Source organism: Acartia tonsa, chromosome 3, assembly GCF_053477335.1.
Source record: "Acartia tonsa isolate MP-2025a chromosome 3, ASM5347733v1, whole genome shotgun sequence".
Classification (NCBI taxonomy): Eukaryota; Metazoa; Arthropoda; class Copepoda; order Calanoida; family Acartiidae; genus Acartia; species Acartia tonsa.
The window spans coordinates 20,735,179-20,759,285 of record NC_137262.1 but is presented as its reverse complement, the minus strand read 5'-3'; the positions used below and the strand labels follow the sequence as shown (position 1 = coordinate 20,759,285).

The window sequence follows — 24,107 nt, the reverse complement described above, 5'->3', positions numbered from 1 at the left end:
CTTTGTTAGATATTTTTGTCGACATTATGACAAGCAGTAAGTTTTGCAACTTGAACTCTCTATGAAGCAAATGCTAATGTACTAAAGCTAAAATGTTTTATTTTAGTCCTATGTCGAGATAATTATAACACCAAAGCTTAACATGGACACCCTTCCTAATTTCTACTGCCTTCCTTTTAAATGTCTGCCCTGGTCTTAAGAAGAAACTATTATTATTTTCTTAAATATGTTCTATTGAACGAGTTAATTTATGCAACTTTTATGTAAATTCTAATCTCCTCCCAAATTTACCCCCACTTTCCCGAAAATTGAAAGAAATTTAAAAGAGGCACAGCAGGAAGAGAGAGAAAGAAAAGTGGTGCATTACCTACCACCTTCCCTCATATATTCATATATTTCTGTATTTCCAGGGAAGCAAAGTCAGGGCAATGAACGAATTTTCCCCATTACAAACGGATGTTAGAAATTTAGCTTTTGGTAACTAATAAGCACTGGGGGAAAAAGGAGTGTTGATTACCTAATTGTATTCTCCCTCCCTGTATATTTTACATTTGAATATGGCGCACATATCTTTTTTTCCTCCCATTTTTGTTTCCTCCTTAAATATCTATCTATTTCTTCCCACTCTTGGCAATCTTTCTATCTCGTATTCATATTGCTTAAAAGTCATAACAATACTTTACCTAGTGGCGAGGCTAAACTAATATATGCATACGGCTATACAGATATTTATTCAACAAAAAAACTGACAGATTAAACAATCTTATAACATAAATTGCTTGAAATTATCCTTTCTTTTCTACTGTGCAATACATTACTGTTGTTTGTTTTTATTTTTTGAGCTACTAGGAGAAATTATTTTGTGTTTTTTTCCTTTTACCTAAAAATTTTAGTTTTTCATTATACTTGTGACTCCTCTGTCTTGGCATACAACAGCTATTATAGGCTTATAATGAAATATGAAACTAATAAACCTTTTTACTGCCCAACCAAACCAAATCCAATTTGTTTGGCCGTATAATTTTTTTATTCTAAAACATTAATAAATTTTGCTTTAGACTTTGTCTTTTCTAATGTTTTCATTAATAAACTTCTTGCCCTTAAAGTCTTAATTAAACATTTGAAAGACTATACATACATTTCAATTAAAATAAAAACCTTTTAAATAGAGTATACTAATGTTTTAATGTATTACAAGGATGACAACATCATATGCATCGAAGCACAATTAACAACATGACAAGTAGCGCAGATGTTCATTAGTTTATCAAGAATATTTCTTTTATAAAAGCATATTTATTGCACTTTCTCCATATAAACTGATTACTACCAAAGCGTAATGGACGGACAGACACTTGGAATCAAACAGTAGTTTCGCTTCTAAAAAGTGCTCGCCTCTGAATTAAATTTTGCCAGAAGCATTTAAAGTCAAAACATAGGACGCGTGTTGTGCTTTAAGGAAACAAAAAAGAGCATCGTCCCCTATATTGTCTTTGAGTCACAATTAACTCCCCTCTTCATTATATTCCATATTTTCAATGCATAGTTTCAGCCACTGCGGGAAGCTACAATCATTCAAGGGTGCAAGCTAAAACTTAGATATTCTAGAAGGGGTGTACATTTGTGATATTTTGGCATTTTATGGAAAATGCCACAAAAACTAATGTAGTAATTTAACAATTCATACCACCTAGAATCTAATTTTAATATGCTTTTTTACCAACCCTTTTAAATTTCTAACTCTTTCACAATAGGTGAATTCATTGTAAAATGGTTTTGTTTTCTTTAAATTTGCATAGACTTAGGTTTAGATTTTGGTGTAAAATTTATATCTTTCATTTGAATAAAATTGTAAAGAGTTAAATGTTTGGAAAGTGTCAGAAGGGATGTGGAAAAGAAAAAAGAAGATTTCTCTAAAATTGAAATCATATATTACTCTTTTTTAGAGAAGACAAAATATTGAAAAATAGCACAGCAATGAAAACCTTAACACCAGTTTTATTCAAACAAAACACTTGATTTTTGGTAGTTATTGTAGATTATTAACTGAAAAAAATTTTAGGAATTCGCTTTAAATAATGTAGCTGGCATATTTTGACCAATAATCTTGGTCGGATGTACAAAAATACTCAGTTCTAAGGTAGCTGCGTTACTAACTTTTCTTTATCTTGTTAGTCTATGGACAAATATAAGAGTAATGTGCGTTCCATTCCTTAGCTGATAAAATCTTTCTACATTTGGTTAACAATTTCTTTCTGGAAAAATGGTCTTAAAACCAAGAAATCTTCAAGACAATGAAAATAGTTTAATGTATTCTTGAAAAAGCCCCAAACTGCTTTGTGTCCAAAATGGCCAACCGCTCGGCCCCAAAATATTTCCATGAATAAAGCTGAAAACGCCCTATAATTCCAATTTTTAATGAACATTTTTTACATGAGTTTTTTGGCGGTACCATATTGTAAAACAAAATCGATATATGATAAAATTATGATGTAAAAGGGTATATGTGCATTTTTGCATGGTATTTTCTGTTTTCTGGTATTTTCAAATGTTAAAATGAATACATTTTGATTTTTAAGAGATTTTATAATTTTTTTTTATTATGGACCGGGAGAGGACAATGGCATATAATTTAATCTAAAATCCTTTCTTCCCAATAGCACTAATAAAAATGGGCCAAAGAATAAGCTTGTATCTTTACAATATTTTTTTCTTTTTCAGGAGGTGACGCTTGGTTGAAGCCATATTTGAAAACATCCTATTCTTGTCAGGGTGATGTTCTCAATCTTACCTGTCCTCATAATCTAGTCATTAAGGTATGTTTTGTTTTGTTTTTCAGGACACCTATCCTTGTCGTTTTCACATAAACAAGTTTTTGAAGATTATAGGTGGAATCTCTTGAGACTTTAGCATACCTATCTACGAAGAAAGGTTAACCTATGTTGTAGATAATAGGATACCTGTTTGGAAGATATAGATAGACCTATTACGCTAATTATATCTAGATATGTATACCTATTTTCAAGATATATAAGGGGATGGAGTTTACATACATATTTAAAGGAAACAATTTCTAGCTTTTTTATTCTTAAAAGCTCTTCAAAATATGTGAACTACCATTAAAAAATTCTTGTTTAAGGTGATGCGCGCCAATTATGGACGATTTTCTTTAACAATTTGCAACCCAGAAGGAGTTAACGACTGGTCTGTTAACTGTATGGCTCCTAGGTCTCTCAGAATTGTTCAAGACAGGTAACACAAATTTTCAAAATGTTATATTAAGAAAAAGTTTTTAAAAAACAATCAGTAGAACTGGCGGACGTACATACAAATCATGAAAATTAAAATTTTTAATTTTGCTGTCGTTTTTAAGACAAAAGACAATTGACGGACGTTCAGAATAAGATATCAGAAAAAATAATGATTTAAAATAAAGGCCTTAAAATATAATTTTTTTTTTGTATGAATATTATTTCTTTCTTAAATACTAAAAACTATCTATCTAACTATATTCTTTCCTATTAATCTATACTAATGAACTATTACTAACACTAATTTCTATTTGTATTGATTGATTGATTGATTGATGCTAATTTGATGATGATTGGGGCTGCACTAACCTACACTAACTAACTTCTTCACTCACCACTCTTACTAAGAATACAGGGATTGGACAATGGATGATAAATTTATCTTCGGACAAATATTTATTTGCCTGCCTCTCGTAGCTGATAATTACTGGGAAACAAAGGATTGAAGATTACTTTATATCTCATTGTCCTCTCTCCTCTGGAATCAGGAATTGTAAAAAGTGCATTAAAAATAATAAACAGAACTGACAAAGGTTTAAAAAAGATTCGAGAAAATTTAACTTGCTTGCAAATTAAATAAATCTTCATCTGATCTGTTATATTTATTTAATTTTCAGTGCATTTTCTTTTATTTTTTATTTTAAGTATAAAAGCATGTTCAACTAATAATAATAGATTTTTTCATCAATGGTTTAATATGCTTTTTAATACTTAATATTTCTGCATGTTTTTGTTTAACCTATCTATAAAAAGCATGATTCTCATTTTTCTGTTTTTATGTTTGTTATTTAATTTTTTTTGTTTTCTTAGATGTAACGGTGAGCAAAACTGCTCTATAGAAGTTAAATCTGAAATATTTGGGGAGCCATGTTCTACTACTCCTAAATATTTAGAAGTTTATTTTGGTTGTTTTCAAGGTATAATATTTATATTCATGGATGTGAATACGATTTCACCAAATAGCAAAAACGAATAAGGATTTTCTTTTGAGATTAAAAAAAGAAATCTTCACTTGTTATTCCAAATTTAAAATTTGGTAAATTCATATGCACATCGCAACATGAGATTTACATGTTTAGTTTTCATTTTAATTTATGTTATTAACCTTTTTATTGCTTTGTTTTCTAATTTTGCATTGATAGTTATGGCTAATATTTCCTTTATTACTTTCTGTATTCAAAACAAGTTTAAAGGATTTTTTAGCCCTATTTATTTCCTTAATTTTGTGTGTAGTGTTACCCATTCCAGGTTTTTGTAGTGCAATTTTATTTTCTAAGCTTTGGTGTTGAACATTCGCATTTTAGTTGGCAGATAATTAGGACATAAATTTTTCCCTAGATGGGGTTAATGCAAAACAACCTAAGAATCACAAAAACACTATTTAAAAAAATAACAATAACAATTATGTCCATAAGTAATTATTTAACTTTCTTTTATTAAAAAAGAATAATCAAGGCAGTACAGAAAAATTCCAGATTTAAGAAATGAAATGTTCAAATTAAAATTCGTCTTTAAACAAGAAGCTTTACTACAATGTATGACTATCCTTTCCCCCTCCTCAAGAGGTTATAAGTTAGTGTACAATATTTTTCTTAATTAGTGAAAAAATTGAGTAAATTGCAGAAATTAAGACTTGCAACAACAAAAAAAGAGCATTTATAAAAGGGGAAAAAGGAGGACTAAACTGACGTTTTAAATGATCTATTGCAACGTTTAGACAGTTGGTGCCAAGGTTCCAGACATTTATTATCAAAAACAAATAGTAGACCGAGCAGGAAAAGTTTTAGTAATGATTTTAATAGTGGCTTTGAATATATGTACATAACATTCAAGATGATTTTACTATCCGACCTGTTCAATGTTCTTAATTTATTTATATGTTCCATGTCCCCTTTTCTCACTGTTGCACTTTTTTTTATTTTAAAATCAGCTCCTCATTAAGTAATTAATTGACGTAATTAGATCAAAATACAACATTTTTTCTAATAAAGAAAAAAAATGTTTGATAGGCAACAAGTACAAAGTTTTTACATGCCAACACAACTTTTTGATACAAGAAAAAGAAATAAATCTATCATCATTTGGCATGTTAAAGAAAGATAACCAGGGCTCGGCAGCTGCTAACAAGTAGTGACTCAGACGACAATAATTTTGCCTTTGGCTACTTTTGAATATTATTTTCATATTATAAATCTTTAATCATATTATGTACATAGCTGTTTTTTTAGACATAATTTTTTTTTTATACGGCGACTGATTGTCAGCGGCTGCAAAGCCCTACATAAAAACATAGATCAGAGTTAAGTTACTTCTTTTTTGGCAAGTAAAAGTTTTATTGTTGGAAATAACTATTTGATCTGTAGACCAACCATTTCTCTACCTTATTCCATTAGTAATAATTATTTTTCCTATGAAGGGGGAAGGGAAGTCAGAAGTGGCATTCTAGAAGATTTTTATTTCTTACTGTTGATAGAGTTAGATAGGATTTTCAGTGTTTTTATTTTCTTTTCTTATCAAATAAGTTATAACTTTATCTACGTACAAAATAGTTTTTTTTCAGATACACCTTGTTAAATGTTGTTGCTGATATTATAGCAACATGATAATAAAGTTTAATGTCATTATTAGAATACAGTTACTTAAGCAAGGGAGATTTTGATAATTTAATATGTCAGACATGCCATGAAATACCAAATTGTCGACATAAACTATTAAAACTGTATAAATTTAAGTTCAACATAATACTATAATATTCCTTAATTTGGACAAAAGTTTTATAAAGGCATTGAAATGTATGATATTGCATTGTAATGTATATTTGTAGCAGAAATATAATAAACAAGATTTTGAATATTTGAAGGTTGGGGTTAGCCGACCTTTAATAATCCAACCTTTATAATTCTCGGGGGCCAGGGATCATACATAAATATACAAAGTCAGACGAGTGACAAGTATCATAATAAACAATTAATAGAACATTAAAGAAGATGGTTTCAATAAATGTAAAAATAGGCATTAAGTTAACATAGTATGTCATGGATTATATTGATTTATTACTGTTTTTATATAATAATTCTTATTTTGATATAATAACAACACAGACGACGTAAAGTTTTTTTTTGTGGAAAACATTTCCGTGTGCAGAGAATGCATTGTAGCATTAACTCTTAACTCTTATGCACAACTAAAGAGACATTTACAAACAGGCAAATCATGAAACAACCAAAAAAAGTTTTTAAAGAAATTGTAAGATTCAGAACAAGTCAGACGTAGTAGTACCGTCATTTTATGAACAAAAGTTCATTATTTGAATAAGATTACTTTGTAATTTTGTAATACTGAATTCAAGTCATGTTTCTTATAAAAGCATATCCATGATTTGTTAAAAATAATCACACGTAAAGACAGACTTTACTTTCATTTGATTTAAACTATTGAAATTATACGATGCTACAACATAAAATTTGCTAGAATATAATGACACCGCCATGCAAATATTTCAAAATTGTAGAATTAAATAACAATAGAATATTTATGCCTAAATGCAGCTTAGAACTACAGTCGTAAGTTATAAACAATTTCATAAAAAGGTAGCTATAAATACTCAAAACTTGAAGGCTACGTTTGCTCCTTCTACCGAAAAGAAGTGTGTTTTGTTATGAAAGTATATTTCTAATTTGATCTCAGACAAATATGCAGATTAGATTAATTATATATTAATCATTTTGTGGGGAAAAGTCTTCTAAAAAGCAAGCCAATAGTTAATTTTCTTCAATGATTTAATTTATGTGTTAAGCAGGCCCTTCGAGTATCATTTTAAATCTTTTTGGTAGTTTAGCTACTTTATAGTTAAGATAAATCCGTACGTGTTTCCAAGTTCAATTAGTGTAACTTTCTTTTTTATAGAAAAATTCTCAACAAATTTAATTACAATACCTGCATTTTATTTCTAAATATTGGTAGCTTGTAATTTTTTGCAGGTTTATAGACAAATTTTTTCTAATATTTGTCTTTACAGCCGATTATTCCAGACTTGTAAATGGAAGACAGACATTTGTCTAATTATATTCCATTCATAACATTTCTGTCAGCTTTTTTCTATTCTGCAATACAGATTTTTATAAAAAGAATAATAGATAATTGTATAGCATTGTTTTCCGCGTAAATGCCTCATTTTTATGACCCACTTATTCAGAGACAGAAGCCCTCATAGACTTTGAGGCTGCCATTGTTTCAGCAAAAATATAAATCCTGTTTTAAATAGTGGTGTATGCAAGTTATAGGATTCTTGAAGTCATGATTAAAGGACAGAATGTTGATATACAATAAAAACTAGCTCTAAGTGAATGTCAGTTATACGTCAGTCATGAAAACTTAATAAAATTCCATGTAGATGTCACAAACAAATGGTATATCAAGCAAAAATATTTCTTTCAGCTTTTTCATCATTCGTTTTTAGAACACTTTTCCTGTCTCCCAATATTGACATATTTTGAAGTTAGGCCTATGGCTTTGATTTTAGAATAATTTTACCCTAGGTTAAATTTGAAGCCTATATTTATCTTTGCTGTTGACATTACCAGTTAAAGGACATAGGGGCAGGGCAAACATTCCAAAAAAAAAGAACTATTCAACTATTCTAAATCTTAACACAATTTATTGATTACATCGACGTATGACATTCAATGAAAGTGTTTTTAGTTGACATATAATATGACCAACATTAGTCACTTCTACTATAATCTCTAATCTTCCTAACAATGTTATTCTGATAATGAGAAATAACTGTTTGTTTTAAAGGTTGCATTCCTTGTTTTGAGATAATCATACATGTATAAGTAAAAACTAGCATGAGCATTTGAGAAAAAAAACTATAAATCTGATAATAAGAAATAAGAAGAGATGCATAAATGCAATATGTGAAGAAAATAACATTAAGAACAAACATGCTTACTACATCTTCAATAGTCACTTATCTCATGTATATTTTGGCAGAAGGCTTAAGGACATAGGGAATAGGGATTTATAACAAGGTTGAATAACTTTAAGACAAAGGTTGTGCATCCAAGGTTGTTTTCTAAAGGGTGCTTGTAACTTATAAAACCAATAAATAACAGTAATTTAATCAAACCAGTAGGCATTTTAAACATCTACTTGAAGATCTAAGCTAATGAAATGCGTTCATGCTGTCTATGTTTGGGGGGTTGGGGGGGGGGGGGGTATTACACTCCTGTAATGTCATGTATCTGTCATATATAATGATATGTGTGTGTTGTACCTAAATCCAGGGATTTGACACAAATATTGAGTAGGTAAATACTAAGTATATACGGAATTAGAGATAGGTATTCCCAAAAACAAATAAAGAAAATGTACAAAGCATTTTTTTCACCAGTCATAAATTATTGTTTTTTTATTACTAATGTTATTTTTTAATGGCGGAAAAGTTTAATACAAAATAAGTGTTCTTGAGTTATCTGTTTATCAGAATAACTATCTCTACCAACATTTATAAATATGATGGCTGGCAGATGTCAAAATAGTGTCACAATAAACCTACAAAATATTTCAACAATAAGATTATTTTAAAATAGTTCGCAGATTTTAAAAAGTTCTTAAAAATTCACAAAAACAGGGTTTACAGAAAGCAAGTCTTTAAAATACTTCTATTTTTCATATAAATGTTAACATTTTACGGAATATTTGGCTAAAATATGATATATGCTGCCTCGAATATTAACCAAATGTCAAAGCCTATAGACTACAATTACAGCATCCTTTACTGTCGACGCATGCCAATTCTTTTGGTTTTTAAATATTTTTATGTTCCTTCTACCCGTATATTTATTTACCATAATTTGTTTTTATTTATCTTTGTTTTTGTTTATTATTATTTTTGCATTGTTCTTCTTTTTTTGTTACTCCATAAAATTATTGGTTAAAGGAGTGGTGGCTCATAAGTGAAGGAGTTAGATTAGGGGTTATTGTAGCCCCCTAACTTTATTCCACCCCTCTAGATGCGATAAGAGGAATAGCTGTGTGATGGATCCGTATTTACGGACTGTGCCTGATCCCTGTCCAACTACAATTAAATATCTGGAGGCACATTACGTGTGTCACTCTGAGGAACACGGCTTCCCTACTCCAGGTGTGTGTCGTCCTTGTTGTGCGAGCCTCTTGTAAGAAAGTCGTTTTGAAGAAACTATACAACTCTAGCCTAAAAATTTCAATAATAATAAGATGATAAAATATCTAGTTAGTGTGCTTTTGTAAAAAGTTGTAAAATAGGAATGAAATTTAAAATCATCTTAAAAGGGTTTGAAAATTATAAAATAATTGAAAGGCAAAAAATTAAATTTGAATTTGCGCTAGCAAGAATGTTTTAAAGATATTGATTTTTGGTAGGACAATGGTCAAGAAGATTAATGTTTGGTACAAAATCCATTCTAGATATATTTTTTTGTATAACATTTCAGATTTATTATTAAAATTACAATTTTATTAATATTAAAATTAATTGAAATTTCATATTTAAGAATACAATTTTTTGAATCTCTTTTGATATTTTGTATCCAATAAGTTTACTTGGAAAAATGAAGTGTCAAGAACATATTTCTAGGAGATTTTAAATATATTCTTCAAATAAATAAGATTTGCTTTTTAAACTTTTAAAGGACTTGTAGCTAAGAAAACAAGGATTCAACGTCCATTTTTTCGTTGTTGATTAAAAGTTTAACTTTTAAAGAGGCAACGCACCGAAAATAAGTTTTGGAAAAAGTCTAGGCCTTAGTTTTCAGATCATTATTTATCAGAATGAATTTTCAAATTTTTCATGTAGCATGTTTTAGAATTTCCATATTTTTTCATGCATATGTAGGTTTTGGAATAAGAATTACATAAAGCAAATCCGAACATTACAGGCAAAGGTTTAGAATATATTTTAATACTGTGAAAATACAATGTTATTGAATTATAACACAAAAAAAATTACCTGTTAAAATTTTATTTTTTTGATGAGGAGCCAATTTTTAAAGAATATATCTCCCCACCTTTTGCATATGCTAATGTATGTATGATATATGGTTTTCTCTCAATATGTAGATGCTTTTTTTATTTTTTTTAAAGTCACTAATTTTTTGGTGAGTATTAGCAATTTGTTTGGAAATTTTTATAGTAAAATTATATTTTTAAAGAAAAATACAATCTGAAGTCATAAGGAATAAATGTAAAAAAAGTTTATTAAATTTTGCGTTTTTGTTGGCCCACTTGTATATTTTAGTCAGCTAGAAAACTGTTCCATCTGTCAATGCCCCGTCATGAGAAAGTGAAAATGTATAAATGATTTATAATAATATGTAAATAATATTCAAATTTTACACAAAAAAATATCCAAGATTTTTCTTTCTTCACTGTCAGTGTCTATTTGACAATCTTAAACCAAACAAGGACAATTATTTTCATTGTTAAGATAGATAATAGTCGTTAGACTAAAAAATAGATTCTCAATTATTTTCGTTATTGGAAGTGAGAAAGTTATTTAGTTTTAAACAAAATATTTTCTTTACTTATTTAAATAACAAATAACCGACTTTTAAACCTCAACTGTCTAAAAATTATACAATTTGATTATTTTTAAGAATATTTGACACCATAACATATTTCCATAGTCATTATGCAGACGTTTAGACTTGTAAACATATTTTTTCATGGTTAATTCATTTTCTTTACTATGAGAAGTACATTTATAAGTAACGTAGCAATATCTTGTTATACACTTTTTTATGAATACCAATTTATTTCATTTTTAGTATATTTTTTTCACTGACAATGTCATTAAAAAACCGATTAATTAACAAGAAACAACATTATATCTAACTCCCTATTGAAAATATACATTAGTCGTAGAGAAGCTGCTCTGTTAAAACTAACTGATTGACGGAAGTATAAAAAAGGAAACAATGTCACTAAATTTGAAGTAAAAAATCCGGTAAAACAATTGAAGACATGTTCGTTTCCTCAACTTGAGACGGATATCTGATGATAAAAAGGCATTGAAAATATAGATCTACAACAATTGACGTGTGTGTCCTTGCCCCTTTATTTGTAGGCGCGCAGCTTCTCTATAACTAGGACCTGTCTTCCGCATGTCATATCAGATTACGGATGACTTTTTAGTAAAGTTGATACTTATTTGTATTCTGTTTATATTTCTTCATATAAGCGTATTGCTGCGCTGTTTATGGCAGAGTCATCTTTGTTAGGCTAATAAAACACACAGGAAAAGAATCATGAAATCAATATTCAAATTATTTCTAATATATTCAAAATTCTGTGACAAAAATTGATGTTTATACTATGACAGAAAAACTACTTGGCCTCCAATTCTCATTTGACGATTATTAAACAAACAAATAGTTTATTAGTGGCGGATTATAACTATGTCATCGTAAATGAGGTGGCACACTGAATAAGACAAAATGTAGGATAAAAGTAAAAAGTTTGGGGAAGGTAAAAGTTTGATTTTGCACGCCTTAGATCACACAAGCACAGAATAGACAACTAGGAACGCCACCAGAACTGCAAATTTATTGCTAAAGCAGCAAAAAAAATCCCTTTAGCTTCATTTTACTTCACTTATTTACGGAGATTTTCAGCACACGTCAGTGACTTTAGTTTTATTGTGTAAAGGTAAAAAGATACAGCCCTTGGAAGAAAGAAATATTTAGTATTGGTGACGAACCCAGTAATAGTGTCGGACTGATTATGACGTAAAAAAAATTTGCCAATGAGAGGCCATTATTGACCAATGGTAAAATTTATAGTGGCCTCTCATTGGCTAATTATTTTTTTACGTCATAATCAGTCAGACACTATTACTGTGTTCCACACTACAGTGGCTTTTGTTTTATTGTGTAAAGGTAAAACGATACAGCCCTTGGAAGAAAAGAAATGTTTAGTATTGGTGACAAACAGTTAAATGTTGGTAATTTTTGAGCCCCACCTTGAGAAATGGCTGATAAAATTTTCGCAGCGCATAAATGGTTGGGGAAAAGTTTGCAAGATTGATAGTTTGGTGGGAATTATTTAACTTTTGGTCGGCTCATAAATGTTCTTACAAAATAACAAAAAAAAACACTACCAAGTTTACAAAATATTTTGAGTTTTTATTAGTAAAGACACTATTAAGATAAGAGTAATGTTTTTTTTAAATGTAGCTACTGTGCAAAAATTTTTATTAGTGATTTTACGATAATACCGCCTATAGAAATTATTATCATATTCACACTTTTTACCATACATAATGTGACTAACCTAACTTTATTTTAAAATTCAAAGAAAAAATTGATAAATAAGGTTTAGATTTAATACAAACACACAAAGTTAAGCATTTTTAAAAAATATGATAAATAAATACTTTGTCTACTTTTAGAGACCACAACAACCACCCCATCAACGCCGAACCCGCTACCCCCGTGGATGACAACAAAGTCCAACATCCCCTTCAGAATCTTACCCGGGTTCTTGGATTCTTTAGATTTGGACATTACCACACCTGCCCCGCAAACCACCACTGAAAAATCCACCACATCTACAACAGAAAATGCGCCAACCACAACCACAACAAATGCGCTAAAAATTGCAGAAGAACAACAACATGATGACACACAAGAAAATGTTGGCAGTGGTGCGAACAAGGAAGACAACAACGTGATAGCTGCAATGATTGATAATGCCAACCAGAATGATGAAGTATTGAAAACAACAGAGAATATTGCACAAGCAAATGTAGATGAATCAAAATTGGTGTACACACTACAAACCGCAAACAATAGCCAGGGTGTTAAGGTCATACTGAGCACACTTCCTCTTAATAACCAAGAACAAGAGGGAGAGAAGGGTGGGGTTGAAAGCACTGACCCCCTTACAACCCTTGATTATAACAAACAGGAAATGAATAATCCCACACACAACCCCGCCCTATTGGATGATATAAAAGAAAGTACTACAACTTCGCCATTTTATTCATCATACAATCGCGAAGAAACCTATCCACCAGTGCATTATGGAAAAAGTACATTTTCACCAATTTTATCACCACATTGTACTCCTGTTGTCATAAGATCCTTATCCTGGCCGCCGACCCATCCAGGTTCTGTTGCTCAGATTCCATGTCCAGCAGGTACCAGAGGTCTAGCACATTGGGCTTGCGGCAGCACACAGGAAGATCAGCCATCATGGCTCACACAGCAACCAGACCTTAGTGAGTGCCAATCTTATTGGATTGATAAGATTATTCTTGAGCTAAGAAAATCAGATTCTATAGTGACTATTGCCCAAGATATGGTGGATTATGTGAGGGTTAATACTCTTTATGGTGGTGATATTATTGCAATTATCAAGGCTATGACTATCATCACTGAAAAGTTGGATTTTCAGGTAATTAAAGTTTTTAAACATAAAATTTACTAAATGATTATGTTTTTGTTACTGTTGGTATTTTATAAACACGAACAGAAATTTTTTTGTACAATTTCAAATTTCCAAGATGCAATTTTTTTAGTTGCAATACAACTAATAATAAACCTGTTTTTAGATTCGCAACATCCCAACACTTGATCAACGTGAGGCCATGGCTATGGAGGTTGCCCAGAGTATGAGCAAGGTGGCCAGTAACCTCCTAGAGGTGAAGAACCTGTCCGCTTGGAAGGATCTACCCAGCAGGCTCAGGATGAAGCTGATCTCAAGCTTTATTTCTACCCTGCAACAGTTTTTGTTGATTCTACCAAGGACTATTGCCAATGATAGAGAAGTCTCGCTCTCCAGCCCAAATCTTTGTAAGTTTTTTTTTCTTCTTATTTTGAAACTTTGAATTTGACTAAATTTGCCCCAAAATAAAAGGATAAAAACAATCATTTAGCAGAGCTGGGATTTTATATTCAAGTGTCAATGACACTGTTACATTTACTGAATAATATGTCGCTTGGTTTTATGTAATATTTGTTTATGCGAGTTATTGTAAGTTTTTTGCTGCTACGATAATTAATTCTAAAATTCGGGACAGATATGATCTCTATTAATAGCTAAAATATTGAAAAGTAATGTATTATTCAAACTTTTGAAAAAGTATTATTTTCGATATAAAAAAGGAGAGTAATGTTAGGAGGAAAAAATTTGGTGATGAGAGAAAGTAAACAGAAAACTGTTTGCTTATATTTATTAGAAAATAGTCTGGACTGGTCCGTTAGTCTATCTAGGATGTAAAATGTAGATTATAAATAAAACCTTAGCTAGGTATACAAACATAAGTAGGTAGATTAGTATAGATAAGTAAATCTTTTTTTCTAAAAAAATTATGTTCAATAAGTCTAAATATATTAACTTGAAATGAATCAAACTATATGTTTGTTTAATTTGTTTGTCTGTGTATATATGTGCGAGTGGGTATGTCTATGTTTGCTTTGAGTAGATATTTGTTACAATATATGGTTATATGAACCGTTTAATAATCTTAAAATTATGTTGCTATATCAGTTTAAATTTGCATAATGGCAATTCATAATGCTACCATTTTGCACTAAATTTAAATAAGGGGGAAATTTCGCAGATTAATAGATAGATAAACAAATAGTAAGGTAGGTATTTTTATTCCAAAGAAAAACTATTTGCCACGCTGATAAACAATATTCTTTTGTCTTAGGTATAATACTCTTTTGTTGGCTGAAAAGTTGAATGTCTCTTTCTTTGTTAAAAGATATAAGGAATATGTCCGTAAAAATAAACTTTCTAACTAAACCATTTCTGCTCAGGGGTAAAGGACAAATAATCCTTCTTTCCCTTAAGTATGGCTAATTGTGTAGGTATTAGATACTGGAGATCGGAAATTCTGTTGGTAAATTATCTCTGTCCACTCCCTCCCTGATTTCTCTCCCCTACTCTAATTTAACAAGTATAACTCACAGTGTAAAAGTTTATAAATATTTCTGTACTTGTTTCTCAAAACTTAGACAATTTATGTTTGCCACCTTTCATGTATTTTAGAAGCTAAGGGGGGGGGGGGGGAGTGGATATTTCTCTAAAAAAAAACATGTATTCCCCTCTTTTCCGTCTTCAAAATCTAGGTGTATTGTTTGTTGTTATTTTTTTTTTTCGTAGTAAAGTATTTCTGATGTTTATTATTATTCTGCATATTTTCTGAACCGTTTGCAAAAAATTGTGCAAAGAAAGATGTGTGGATTAATTAATATATGCTTGTCCTTTCCATGTCTAGAGAAATTTACTTTAGATTATAAAATTTTCTGGCTACTGAGCAATCTTGAAAGTTAATGAGTATGCTAAAATTTTAAAACTCACTCTTAGTTTAAACAGAAAACTTTATTTTGTTTAATCATAAAAGTTTTATTTAAGATTATGTGTTAGCTTATGCAGGGGAAAGTTATTTGGAGAAAAAAATTGTGAAAATAATTTAAACCTGATTCAAATTTGTTCTCTTTTTAATGTCATGCCATAAGTTGGCATGAAGATGATGCAAATTAGCTTTTAAATCCTGTTTTGTTTTCATAATAAACATTCCCATCCTATGTGATAGCTAGCATAAATTATGAGCCAATCTTTACCAAATAAAAAAAGATAATTTACATGAAATAACATAAAAATATAAAGGAAATCCATAAAATTATGTGCATATACAGGGTGAGTCAGAAAAAACTGAGTTTTCCAATTTTCTGATACAACCAATAGGAATATGGAAAAAACAAATATAGGTTCTTGTTCTCTATAAAAATAAACATTAAACTTAGAAAAGGTGTTTTTAAATATCTCAAAAAACAACGGCGCTTTTTTGAGCACAAATATTTCAAAAAGTGTGTGTGATGACTTTTTCGGCCATTATTTTGTACTTTTTAGGTAGATTTATTCATAATAAAAAATGTCCACCATTCTAAAAAGATAAACAAACATATTTTATGATTATTAAAATTTTATTCAACAGATTGTAAATATTTAACATCTTAAAAATACAATTCATTTAAATTAAATTATCACATTATAAATCAAACGTTTTGTTGTAATCTATTGTTAAGATTTAACCACCCCATGACCGGAAAACCAGCTCATGACCGGAAATATTTCATCTTGTTTCCTAAATTCCTCCCCTTTCCCCCTGAATTTCCTCTATATTTGGTGCAAGACTGGATTTAATCTCCAAAATCTCCACCCCCTTTTGACAAATTATACTTGTGTGTTATAATTCATCATGATAACTTCATTTAAATAAGGTAGGGTTTCTAAAAGGCATTTTTATTTTGAAAATTCAAACCTTTATAACTTTTTTATCTTAAGAGATTTTTTTGTCAAATAAAAAGGTTTTATTTTCTTTTTACTATAAGCTACGTTAGTATAGAAGATTCTTTTGAACCACATGCATCACAATCAAGAAATATGAAAAAATGACAAATTGCAGTATTCTAAAAATGCTTTTGTGAGGAGCCAAAAAGCATTTCACCTTTAAAACTCATTTAAGTACTTTTCTTAGACCTTTTTCTAAATAAATATTGAAATTTCAAGATTTTTTTATACAAAATAGATGAGTTATTTAAATTTTTATTAATCAACATTTTTAACACAAGGCATTTTTTGACACCATACACCTATCATAGAGGCCGCATTTTTAGAGATAATGAAAAACACCTTTTACAAGTTTGATGTGCTTTTGTAAAGAGAACAAGGACATATAATTATTTTTTCTGTATTCCTTCTGGTTGTTTCTGAAAATCAAAAAACTCAGTTTTTTCTGACTCACCCTGTATATTTAGACATATTGCATTTGAAGAAAAAAACTTTTATTTGTCTTTTAGACAGGAATGAAAATATCCTTAGACCTAATTAACATTAGTGTTTAAATCAATATGAGGATTCAATCTTGGCATAATTTTATCATTATTCAATAATCATATTTTTAATATTTTAGTGATGGTATTGAAAAAGATGAGTTTCCGCAACATCCGAAGCACAGAATTCCCGAGCCCCGCGTCCAAATCCACCCGTGACTGGGCCAACTACGCTGACAAAGTTCAAATTCCAGCTCTTGTCCTCATGGAAAATATGGCGGTTGACGGCAGCCATGCTGCTTTTTTGACCAGCAGAAATTTGAACCAACTAATGTCGTCTTCAAGCACTGATAGGGTCTCAAATACACGAAGAATTGTGAAAATAGTGAATAGCCAAGTAATCCATGTATCCCTGAGTCAAACAGAATCCTATTCCACAGTTGAAGAGCCAATAACCGTAATTTTCAAGCATTTATCCACATTTACTAACCTAACCCTGCCGGAGTGCGTGTCTTGGGATACAGGAATATCCGCCTGGTCCGGTGTTAGGTGCGCCAAGGCATTCTCCAATCAAAGTCATACTGTGTGTGAGTGTAATACAGTGGGCACCATGGCACTACTAGAAACTCTGGATACGGAAACTGAGACGGATAGTCGACATGAAGTGACTATGGTGTTTATAATTATAGTCAGCATAACTGTTACTATAATTGTGGCTATTTCTGCGGTTCTTCTCAGTGTTTATTGTAGTAGAGTTAAGGTAAGATTCATTTTAGTAACTAACACAAAATTGAAACTAAAGCAACTCTATAATTTGCAAGAATTATTCCTCTCTGAATATTTCTTCATGTTTAGTAACATAATGTTTCATAATAATATTTTTCTCAATATACTCGTAAACAATTGACAAGGCCAGGCAAAAAAGCAGAAAATTATTTTCTTTTGTTCTTATGTTTCTGGTTATAATCACATATACTTACTAATATTCATATGTACTTTACAAGAATCAATTATATAATAAGTTTTGTTGGAAAGATTAAATTGAGGTAGAATTTTTAAAAAAAAGTTAAAAATTTGATTTTTGCTAATATCAATAAGTTAAGATACAAAAAAACGGGCATACTGGCACACCAAGTGAACTGTCAATTATAAAGAGTTCTAAATAACAAATATCAAATGTCGAATGATTACTTCTTTGCAATATCCTTTATATTGTAATAAAAAATACAAATAAAGTATATATATAATAAGCAAACTGTTTCTAAGTCTACAAGCATGATATACTCAGTTAATGTCACTTCTTTGTATTATATCTAAATTAGTTTAGTTTAGTAAGTCCATTTAAAATTATATCTTAAAAAGAAAAATGCCCTTTTATACCAAGACCTTAATAAATTTTAACCATGACCAGTTTATATCCAATGCTAAATATATAACCCATTGAAATTAAATGTCAACACAATACCTTTTGGTTTAACAGGGTAAAGGCATGCCTCACTTACCTTTCTCAATATGAATTACATTATTAATGATGGTTCATAGCTTCTCTGTAAAGAATACATTATCATACACATAGATAGGGAAGAGGGAAAACACTTTCTAAAACCTAAAAGAAATGTTTGAAAATGCCAAACACATTAAAAGAATCAAACACGTTGCAGACATATTGATAATTACGTCTACTTTATAATTTTATGTTATATTAATATAATATAAGCAACAGAGTTTAATTATCTATTCTTTAGAATACATCTCCTTGGCATACATAGTAAGGTATAAAATAAGCCAAAGTAAATGCTGAACCATTTATTAAAAAAGCTGAAAGGTTGTAAATGAGAGTAAGAAAAAGGCTCTGCACATTTTTCATCGTCTTCAACCTGGCTCTGAAAATAGGACCAAACCATACTGTTACGGTTCATTATTAGACTTTCATTCATCCAAATTAAACTGTGATACATCATTATATGAAAAGTAAGAAACCATTTTACTGTGTTGACTCCAAAGTTTGGTAAATTAATGATATCGTGGTTTAGCTTTTACATTTTTATACATTAGAATTTTCTAAATTCCTTAAATCATTGCCTGTCTTTTATTTTACTACATCAAGAACGCTTTTCCTTGGACGAAATTCAATATAGCTAGGTTGTTTTCCTATTCTCAAAATTATTTCTAATTTTGGTAAACCTACATTTTAATGTTATAGATTTTTAATTTTGATATTTTATAGGTTGAAAGTGAGTTAAAGCTGTGCATATCTCGTGCAGGATTCCCCTGCTTCAAATCCAGCAAGGCCTCGCCCCAGAATTCCTACAGCTACGCCTCCAACCTGTCCAACTTGTACAGCAGCACAGGCTCGCCAACTTTCACCAGTCTCACGTCCCCACATCATACTTTCTCAACGTTGGCCTCCCATAATATTTTCCCCAATAGGGATTTTATGGTAAGTGTCTTATATTTTTTAAAATGTACGTCCATCAGTCCCTACTTTTACTTTCTAATAATCTACTCTGTATTTCATGATAGAATAAAAAAAAGTCTTTTTACACTATTTCAATCACATTTTTTGATAATAAATTATGAAAGGAAAGGTGTAGTAAAAAGTCTTATATAATGTTCTCTGCCACTTTGAGTATGATTTATGCGTCTACAAAAGAAAAATAATTATTAAACAATAACACACAACTATTCTTATATAAAAACAAGAATAAGAACATTACATGAAGAAAATTAGAGAAAAAGAAATCGATGCTGATAAAATATCAATATTATACTATTGCCATATTAATATCATCATAATAAGTACAAATTTTAATAGTAGATTTTGACCTTTTGATATTATATGCATAATAATTTGAATGAAAATCAAACTTGAGTAAACAATTACTACTTTTAAATTATGCTTTATTGTCGATTGAATTAGGAAAGATGTCACATATAGAACACGTGGAGTATGAAAGTAAAAATAATAAAAAGATGCTGAGTAGTTTATTTTGAATGTTTTATTGTGTTGAAAATTATTTGAAAAGACACAATAAGATTCTGTTTAGCTTGGGGGTAAGATACATTGAATTCACAGATTCACAATGACAGAAGTAATTTCCTTGCCATACCAAATTCAAACATGGTGTGCCTTTAATTCCGTATATGATTACATCCGCAATTTTTCACAATAGCAAATAAACTAATATAGGAATTTAACGATGAGACATAGGTAAGTGACAGTTCATAATGTTGTAATTGTGTGGTTCTGGTGTTTTTTAATGTAAACATGTGCGGTAATTAAAGAACACCTCTCTCTATATATACCCAATCATTAGCTCTCTGTGCTTTGCTTATAAATTACTATTTATTAAACTTAAATTAACTATAACAGTACTTCTTTTTATAAAATTTTCATTGAAATTTGAAATAAAATTCTTTATCAAATTTTGAATAAAATAAAATAGGTTGAAAAGGAAAAGAATATTAGTTACTAGAAGCGCAGCTTCTCTATAACTAGGGTGTCAATGTACGTTTACTGTATGATCAACAGAGAATGTTAAGAAAGTAAGAATGTCTTAATTGATCCTGGAAGGCAAAATATAGTTTACCTTGAATAATTCAGTAATGTTAAGATTATAAACCAGTACTTTATCTAATTTTAAGTAATTTTTAGTCAAAATTCCCCTACTTTATAAAATGTGAATAAAAGATTTGTTTTGATATAAGTTGAATTTCTTCAAGAGAATGTTACTCTTTTAAAAACATTTTATGAGCTTTTCAACTCTCAACAAAACAAGGATGTCAACATTAATAAATTTAAAGCTTCACAATGGACATACTCATTGTTTTATTCAAGCTATAGATTTAATGTGCCTGTAATTCTATGCCATTAGATTATATAAAGGCTAGAAAAATAATGATTGAACAGACAAAGGGAGTTTTTGCAAAGAATCATGCTTTGAAAAAATAAATACAGACGAACAGTTTCTTATTGAAGAAAAGCTTGAATGAAAATTTAGAATAGGGAAACAGAGCAGAAATAGGTGGAAAATACAATTAAGTTTTGAGAGGGGGAAAGAATATCAGGGGAAGATTTAGCCAGAGGGTAGAAAAGACTAACTAGATTAGGGCATTAAATTTTTATTCTTTAATATTTGCTGAAGGAACTGAGAATAGCGGCATTTTGTTTTTCTTTTGCAACAGCTTTGATTTTATAGAGAGGAATAAATATTCAATAAAAAATAATCAACAATATAATATATGTAGATAAATGTTTTATACCATATTTCTGGTATTGCAACTATACCTAAACATTGTGGTATAACATTAAAAACCCAACCTAACCAACCATTAAAAAATACGTAAGCTATAGTGAAACAGTAACAAAAACTGTTTATATGCATACCTATCTTTTTTCTGTTTAAACAAGATAACTATGTATATTCTTGTATTTACCTTTCTGAACTAGTTTAAAACTTGTTCCCTCCACCAACCAAATATACCCTGCTAAACTCAATACACTGTGTTGATTACAATTTCATTTGATAATATCGATGACATTGCATTTTACTGATAATTATGACTGAAATTATGCATTACTTATAGAAATTCTATATCTTCCTTGTAATGTTAATCCAATAATGATTTGTGTTGATATAACAATAGTTCTAAATTTTAACATAAAATATTTGTATATTCTGTTCAAATATGCAAATTTCCAACATTTTATTAACAACAATTAAATCTGCTGAAAGTTTGTAAACAGCCAATCATCCTCATTTTTAACAGATGAAGCAAATCATTTCCTCTACACCATTATGTTTAAGTTTCTTGACTATGCAAATTTTTCAAAATTTCTCTTTCTTTTTCAGATGATGACCCAGGAGCAGCAAAGACAGCAGCAACAGCAAATGTATTCGGCCGCCGAACTAGGACTCGATGCTAATAAGCTGTCAGAACATCAGGCAGCTGCTTATCACCAGCATCAGCTGAGTGGTGGCCACCAGATGACCTCCAGAAGTATGCCTGGTCCGCAGGTACCTGTATCCCACACTATGGATGTTCATAACGGGTCACAGCGCAGCCAGCAGGCAATCAGAGTTCCGCTCCACGATGTCAGCTCAATTTTTCACCAGCAGCGCCTGACCGGTGGCCTCCCGGCCGAACAGCTCACCTCCAGCACACCCATTGCGTTCCAACACATGGAAGAAGTACCCCTCAGCAATTGGGGGGAAGGAGTATCAAGTCATATCTATATGGAGGTTGACCCATTGTATAATATTGCTGGTATACCTGGTAGGGCCAACCAATATCACGGCCACAATCAGGCTCAACACATAATATCCAACACTAACAGTCATCAGTTTAAAAAGTTGCCCAATTCCCAAACCCAGGTAGAGTTTATAACCTCGCCATGTAGTGAAGAGGAGGAGCTTGATTGCTCGACCCCCGGGCTCGGCAGCAGCAATTGCTCACAGAGCAGCTCCGGCTACTCAACGGCGCCGCCAAGTGAATACTACGGCAAATCAGCCGCTAGACAATCAGACAGAAAATCTAGAAATGTTCAAATTACAGCCAATACTACAATAGACACTAATAATGGATATTCAAATATTAGTGATCCTCAGCAAATTAATGTGAAAAATTTAACCAAAGAGCATGTTTTCAACCTTAATCAGTATCACCAATTTACAGATAGTGCTTAAAAAACATTAAAAGTATGTGTACAAAAAATACTTTACTATAAATCTCTTTAAAGCTTTAAAAAGTGAATGTATTTTGAATTAAATACATATAGTTATAAAACGAGTCTCAATGATCTTGGTAAAAAAATCAAAGTGTTTTTTTTACGAAAAAAGACTTTAAACAAAAAAAATAAAGAAAAATAATGCATATTTTACTACTTATGATTTTTCTATTTAATGTGTAAATAATGAAATTGCTAAGTAGAAGAACAAGTCAATTTCCATGTTAAAAATTACACTTTTCATGGTAAAATTTCCTAATTGTCAAAATATCAAAATGTCAGCATTAAATCATATCAAAATTTTGGTTTTCAATGTAATAGAATTAATTTTTTTTCTAATTTCCATCAAATCTCCATTTTAAAAGTTTTAATCTGATAATTTCAATAAGAGTCATTATAATCATTAATTTTGTTTGATATTTTTTTGTAATTTTGAATTCTGTGATATTAATTAGTTTACTCTAAGCTATTCAAATAAATGGTTTATGATAATATAATTGATTTTTTTTCACTTTTACAAATTTTGGTAAAAAAAATAGTCTTAGAATGTTAAGTAGACTTCTTCATCACAGTTGACAAACGTCCGCAATTAATATAAAAAAAGTCAAGATGATCAATCACTAAATTCGACCAATAAGAACACAGTGTAGAAACCATCCGACCACTTTATTGGTTACAAAGTGTACAAATGTTCAAACGAAAAGCTGTTATTTTTTTCATTTCATGCATACAAAAAGTTAGCGTTGAATTAAAGTGCCGCTAGAGGTTTCTATGAGTGTATCAGCTAGTATAGACTGAAATAGGAATAATTAAATGACACAAGAAGAGAGATTACATTACCTTTAATAAAAAGTACAGTTACTATGGGACAGTTTTAATTATCAAATAATAACATAAGACTAGTTTCTTTATACAGTGTTCATACAATGTAGTAATAATATTTTTTTTTTTAAATTGAAAGATAAATGTTGGGACTTAAGCTGTAGGAAGTGTTAGACAGAAATCAAGATTGGTATATCCTTAGTACTCAATCTAAAATATATCAGCAATGACCAAATAAATCAAACATGCATAAAATATCAAGAGCAAAACAGAAATAATAGACTACAATGGTAAAACTTAAATCTTTTTGTGAAAGGACATGTCGAGCGTAAAGATTATAATCTTATTTTAACGCACTTGGGTATGGAGACATATTCCGAAAACAAACTGTTCTAATAATGGCATAATTTATAATAATAT

General features: G+C 30.1%; 1 protein-coding gene across 4 annotated transcripts in view; it reads left to right on the top strand.

Annotated features, from left to right (window-relative positions):
- LOC145313612 (latrophilin Cirl-like) overlaps positions 1 to 23,362 on the top strand; it is a 195,999-nt gene extending 172,637 nt beyond the window's left edge. For 2 of the 4 annotated variants that reach the window (XM_080153087.1, XM_080153086.1), the window contains exons 3-10: positions 2,722 to 2,816; positions 3,140 to 3,252; positions 4,122 to 4,228; positions 12,742 to 13,748; positions 13,906 to 14,146; positions 17,278 to 17,897; positions 19,365 to 19,577; positions 21,991 to 23,362. In XM_080153087.1, coding sequence (XP_080009213.1) covers positions 2,722 to 2,816; positions 3,140 to 3,252; positions 4,122 to 4,228; positions 12,742 to 13,748; positions 13,906 to 14,146; positions 17,278 to 17,897; positions 19,365 to 19,577; positions 21,991 to 22,824 — 3,230 coding nt within the window. In that variant the 3' untranslated portion in view covers positions 22,825 to 23,362. Of the gene's footprint in view, positions 1 to 2,721; positions 2,817 to 3,139; positions 3,253 to 4,121; positions 4,229 to 9,328; positions 9,460 to 12,741; positions 13,749 to 13,905; positions 14,147 to 17,277; positions 17,898 to 19,364; positions 19,578 to 21,990 lie in introns of all 4 variants that reach the window. The other 2 variants (XM_080153085.1, XM_080153084.1) reach the window with 1 other exon arrangement.
- The last annotated feature ends 745 nt before the right edge of the window (positions 23,363 to 24,107 follow it).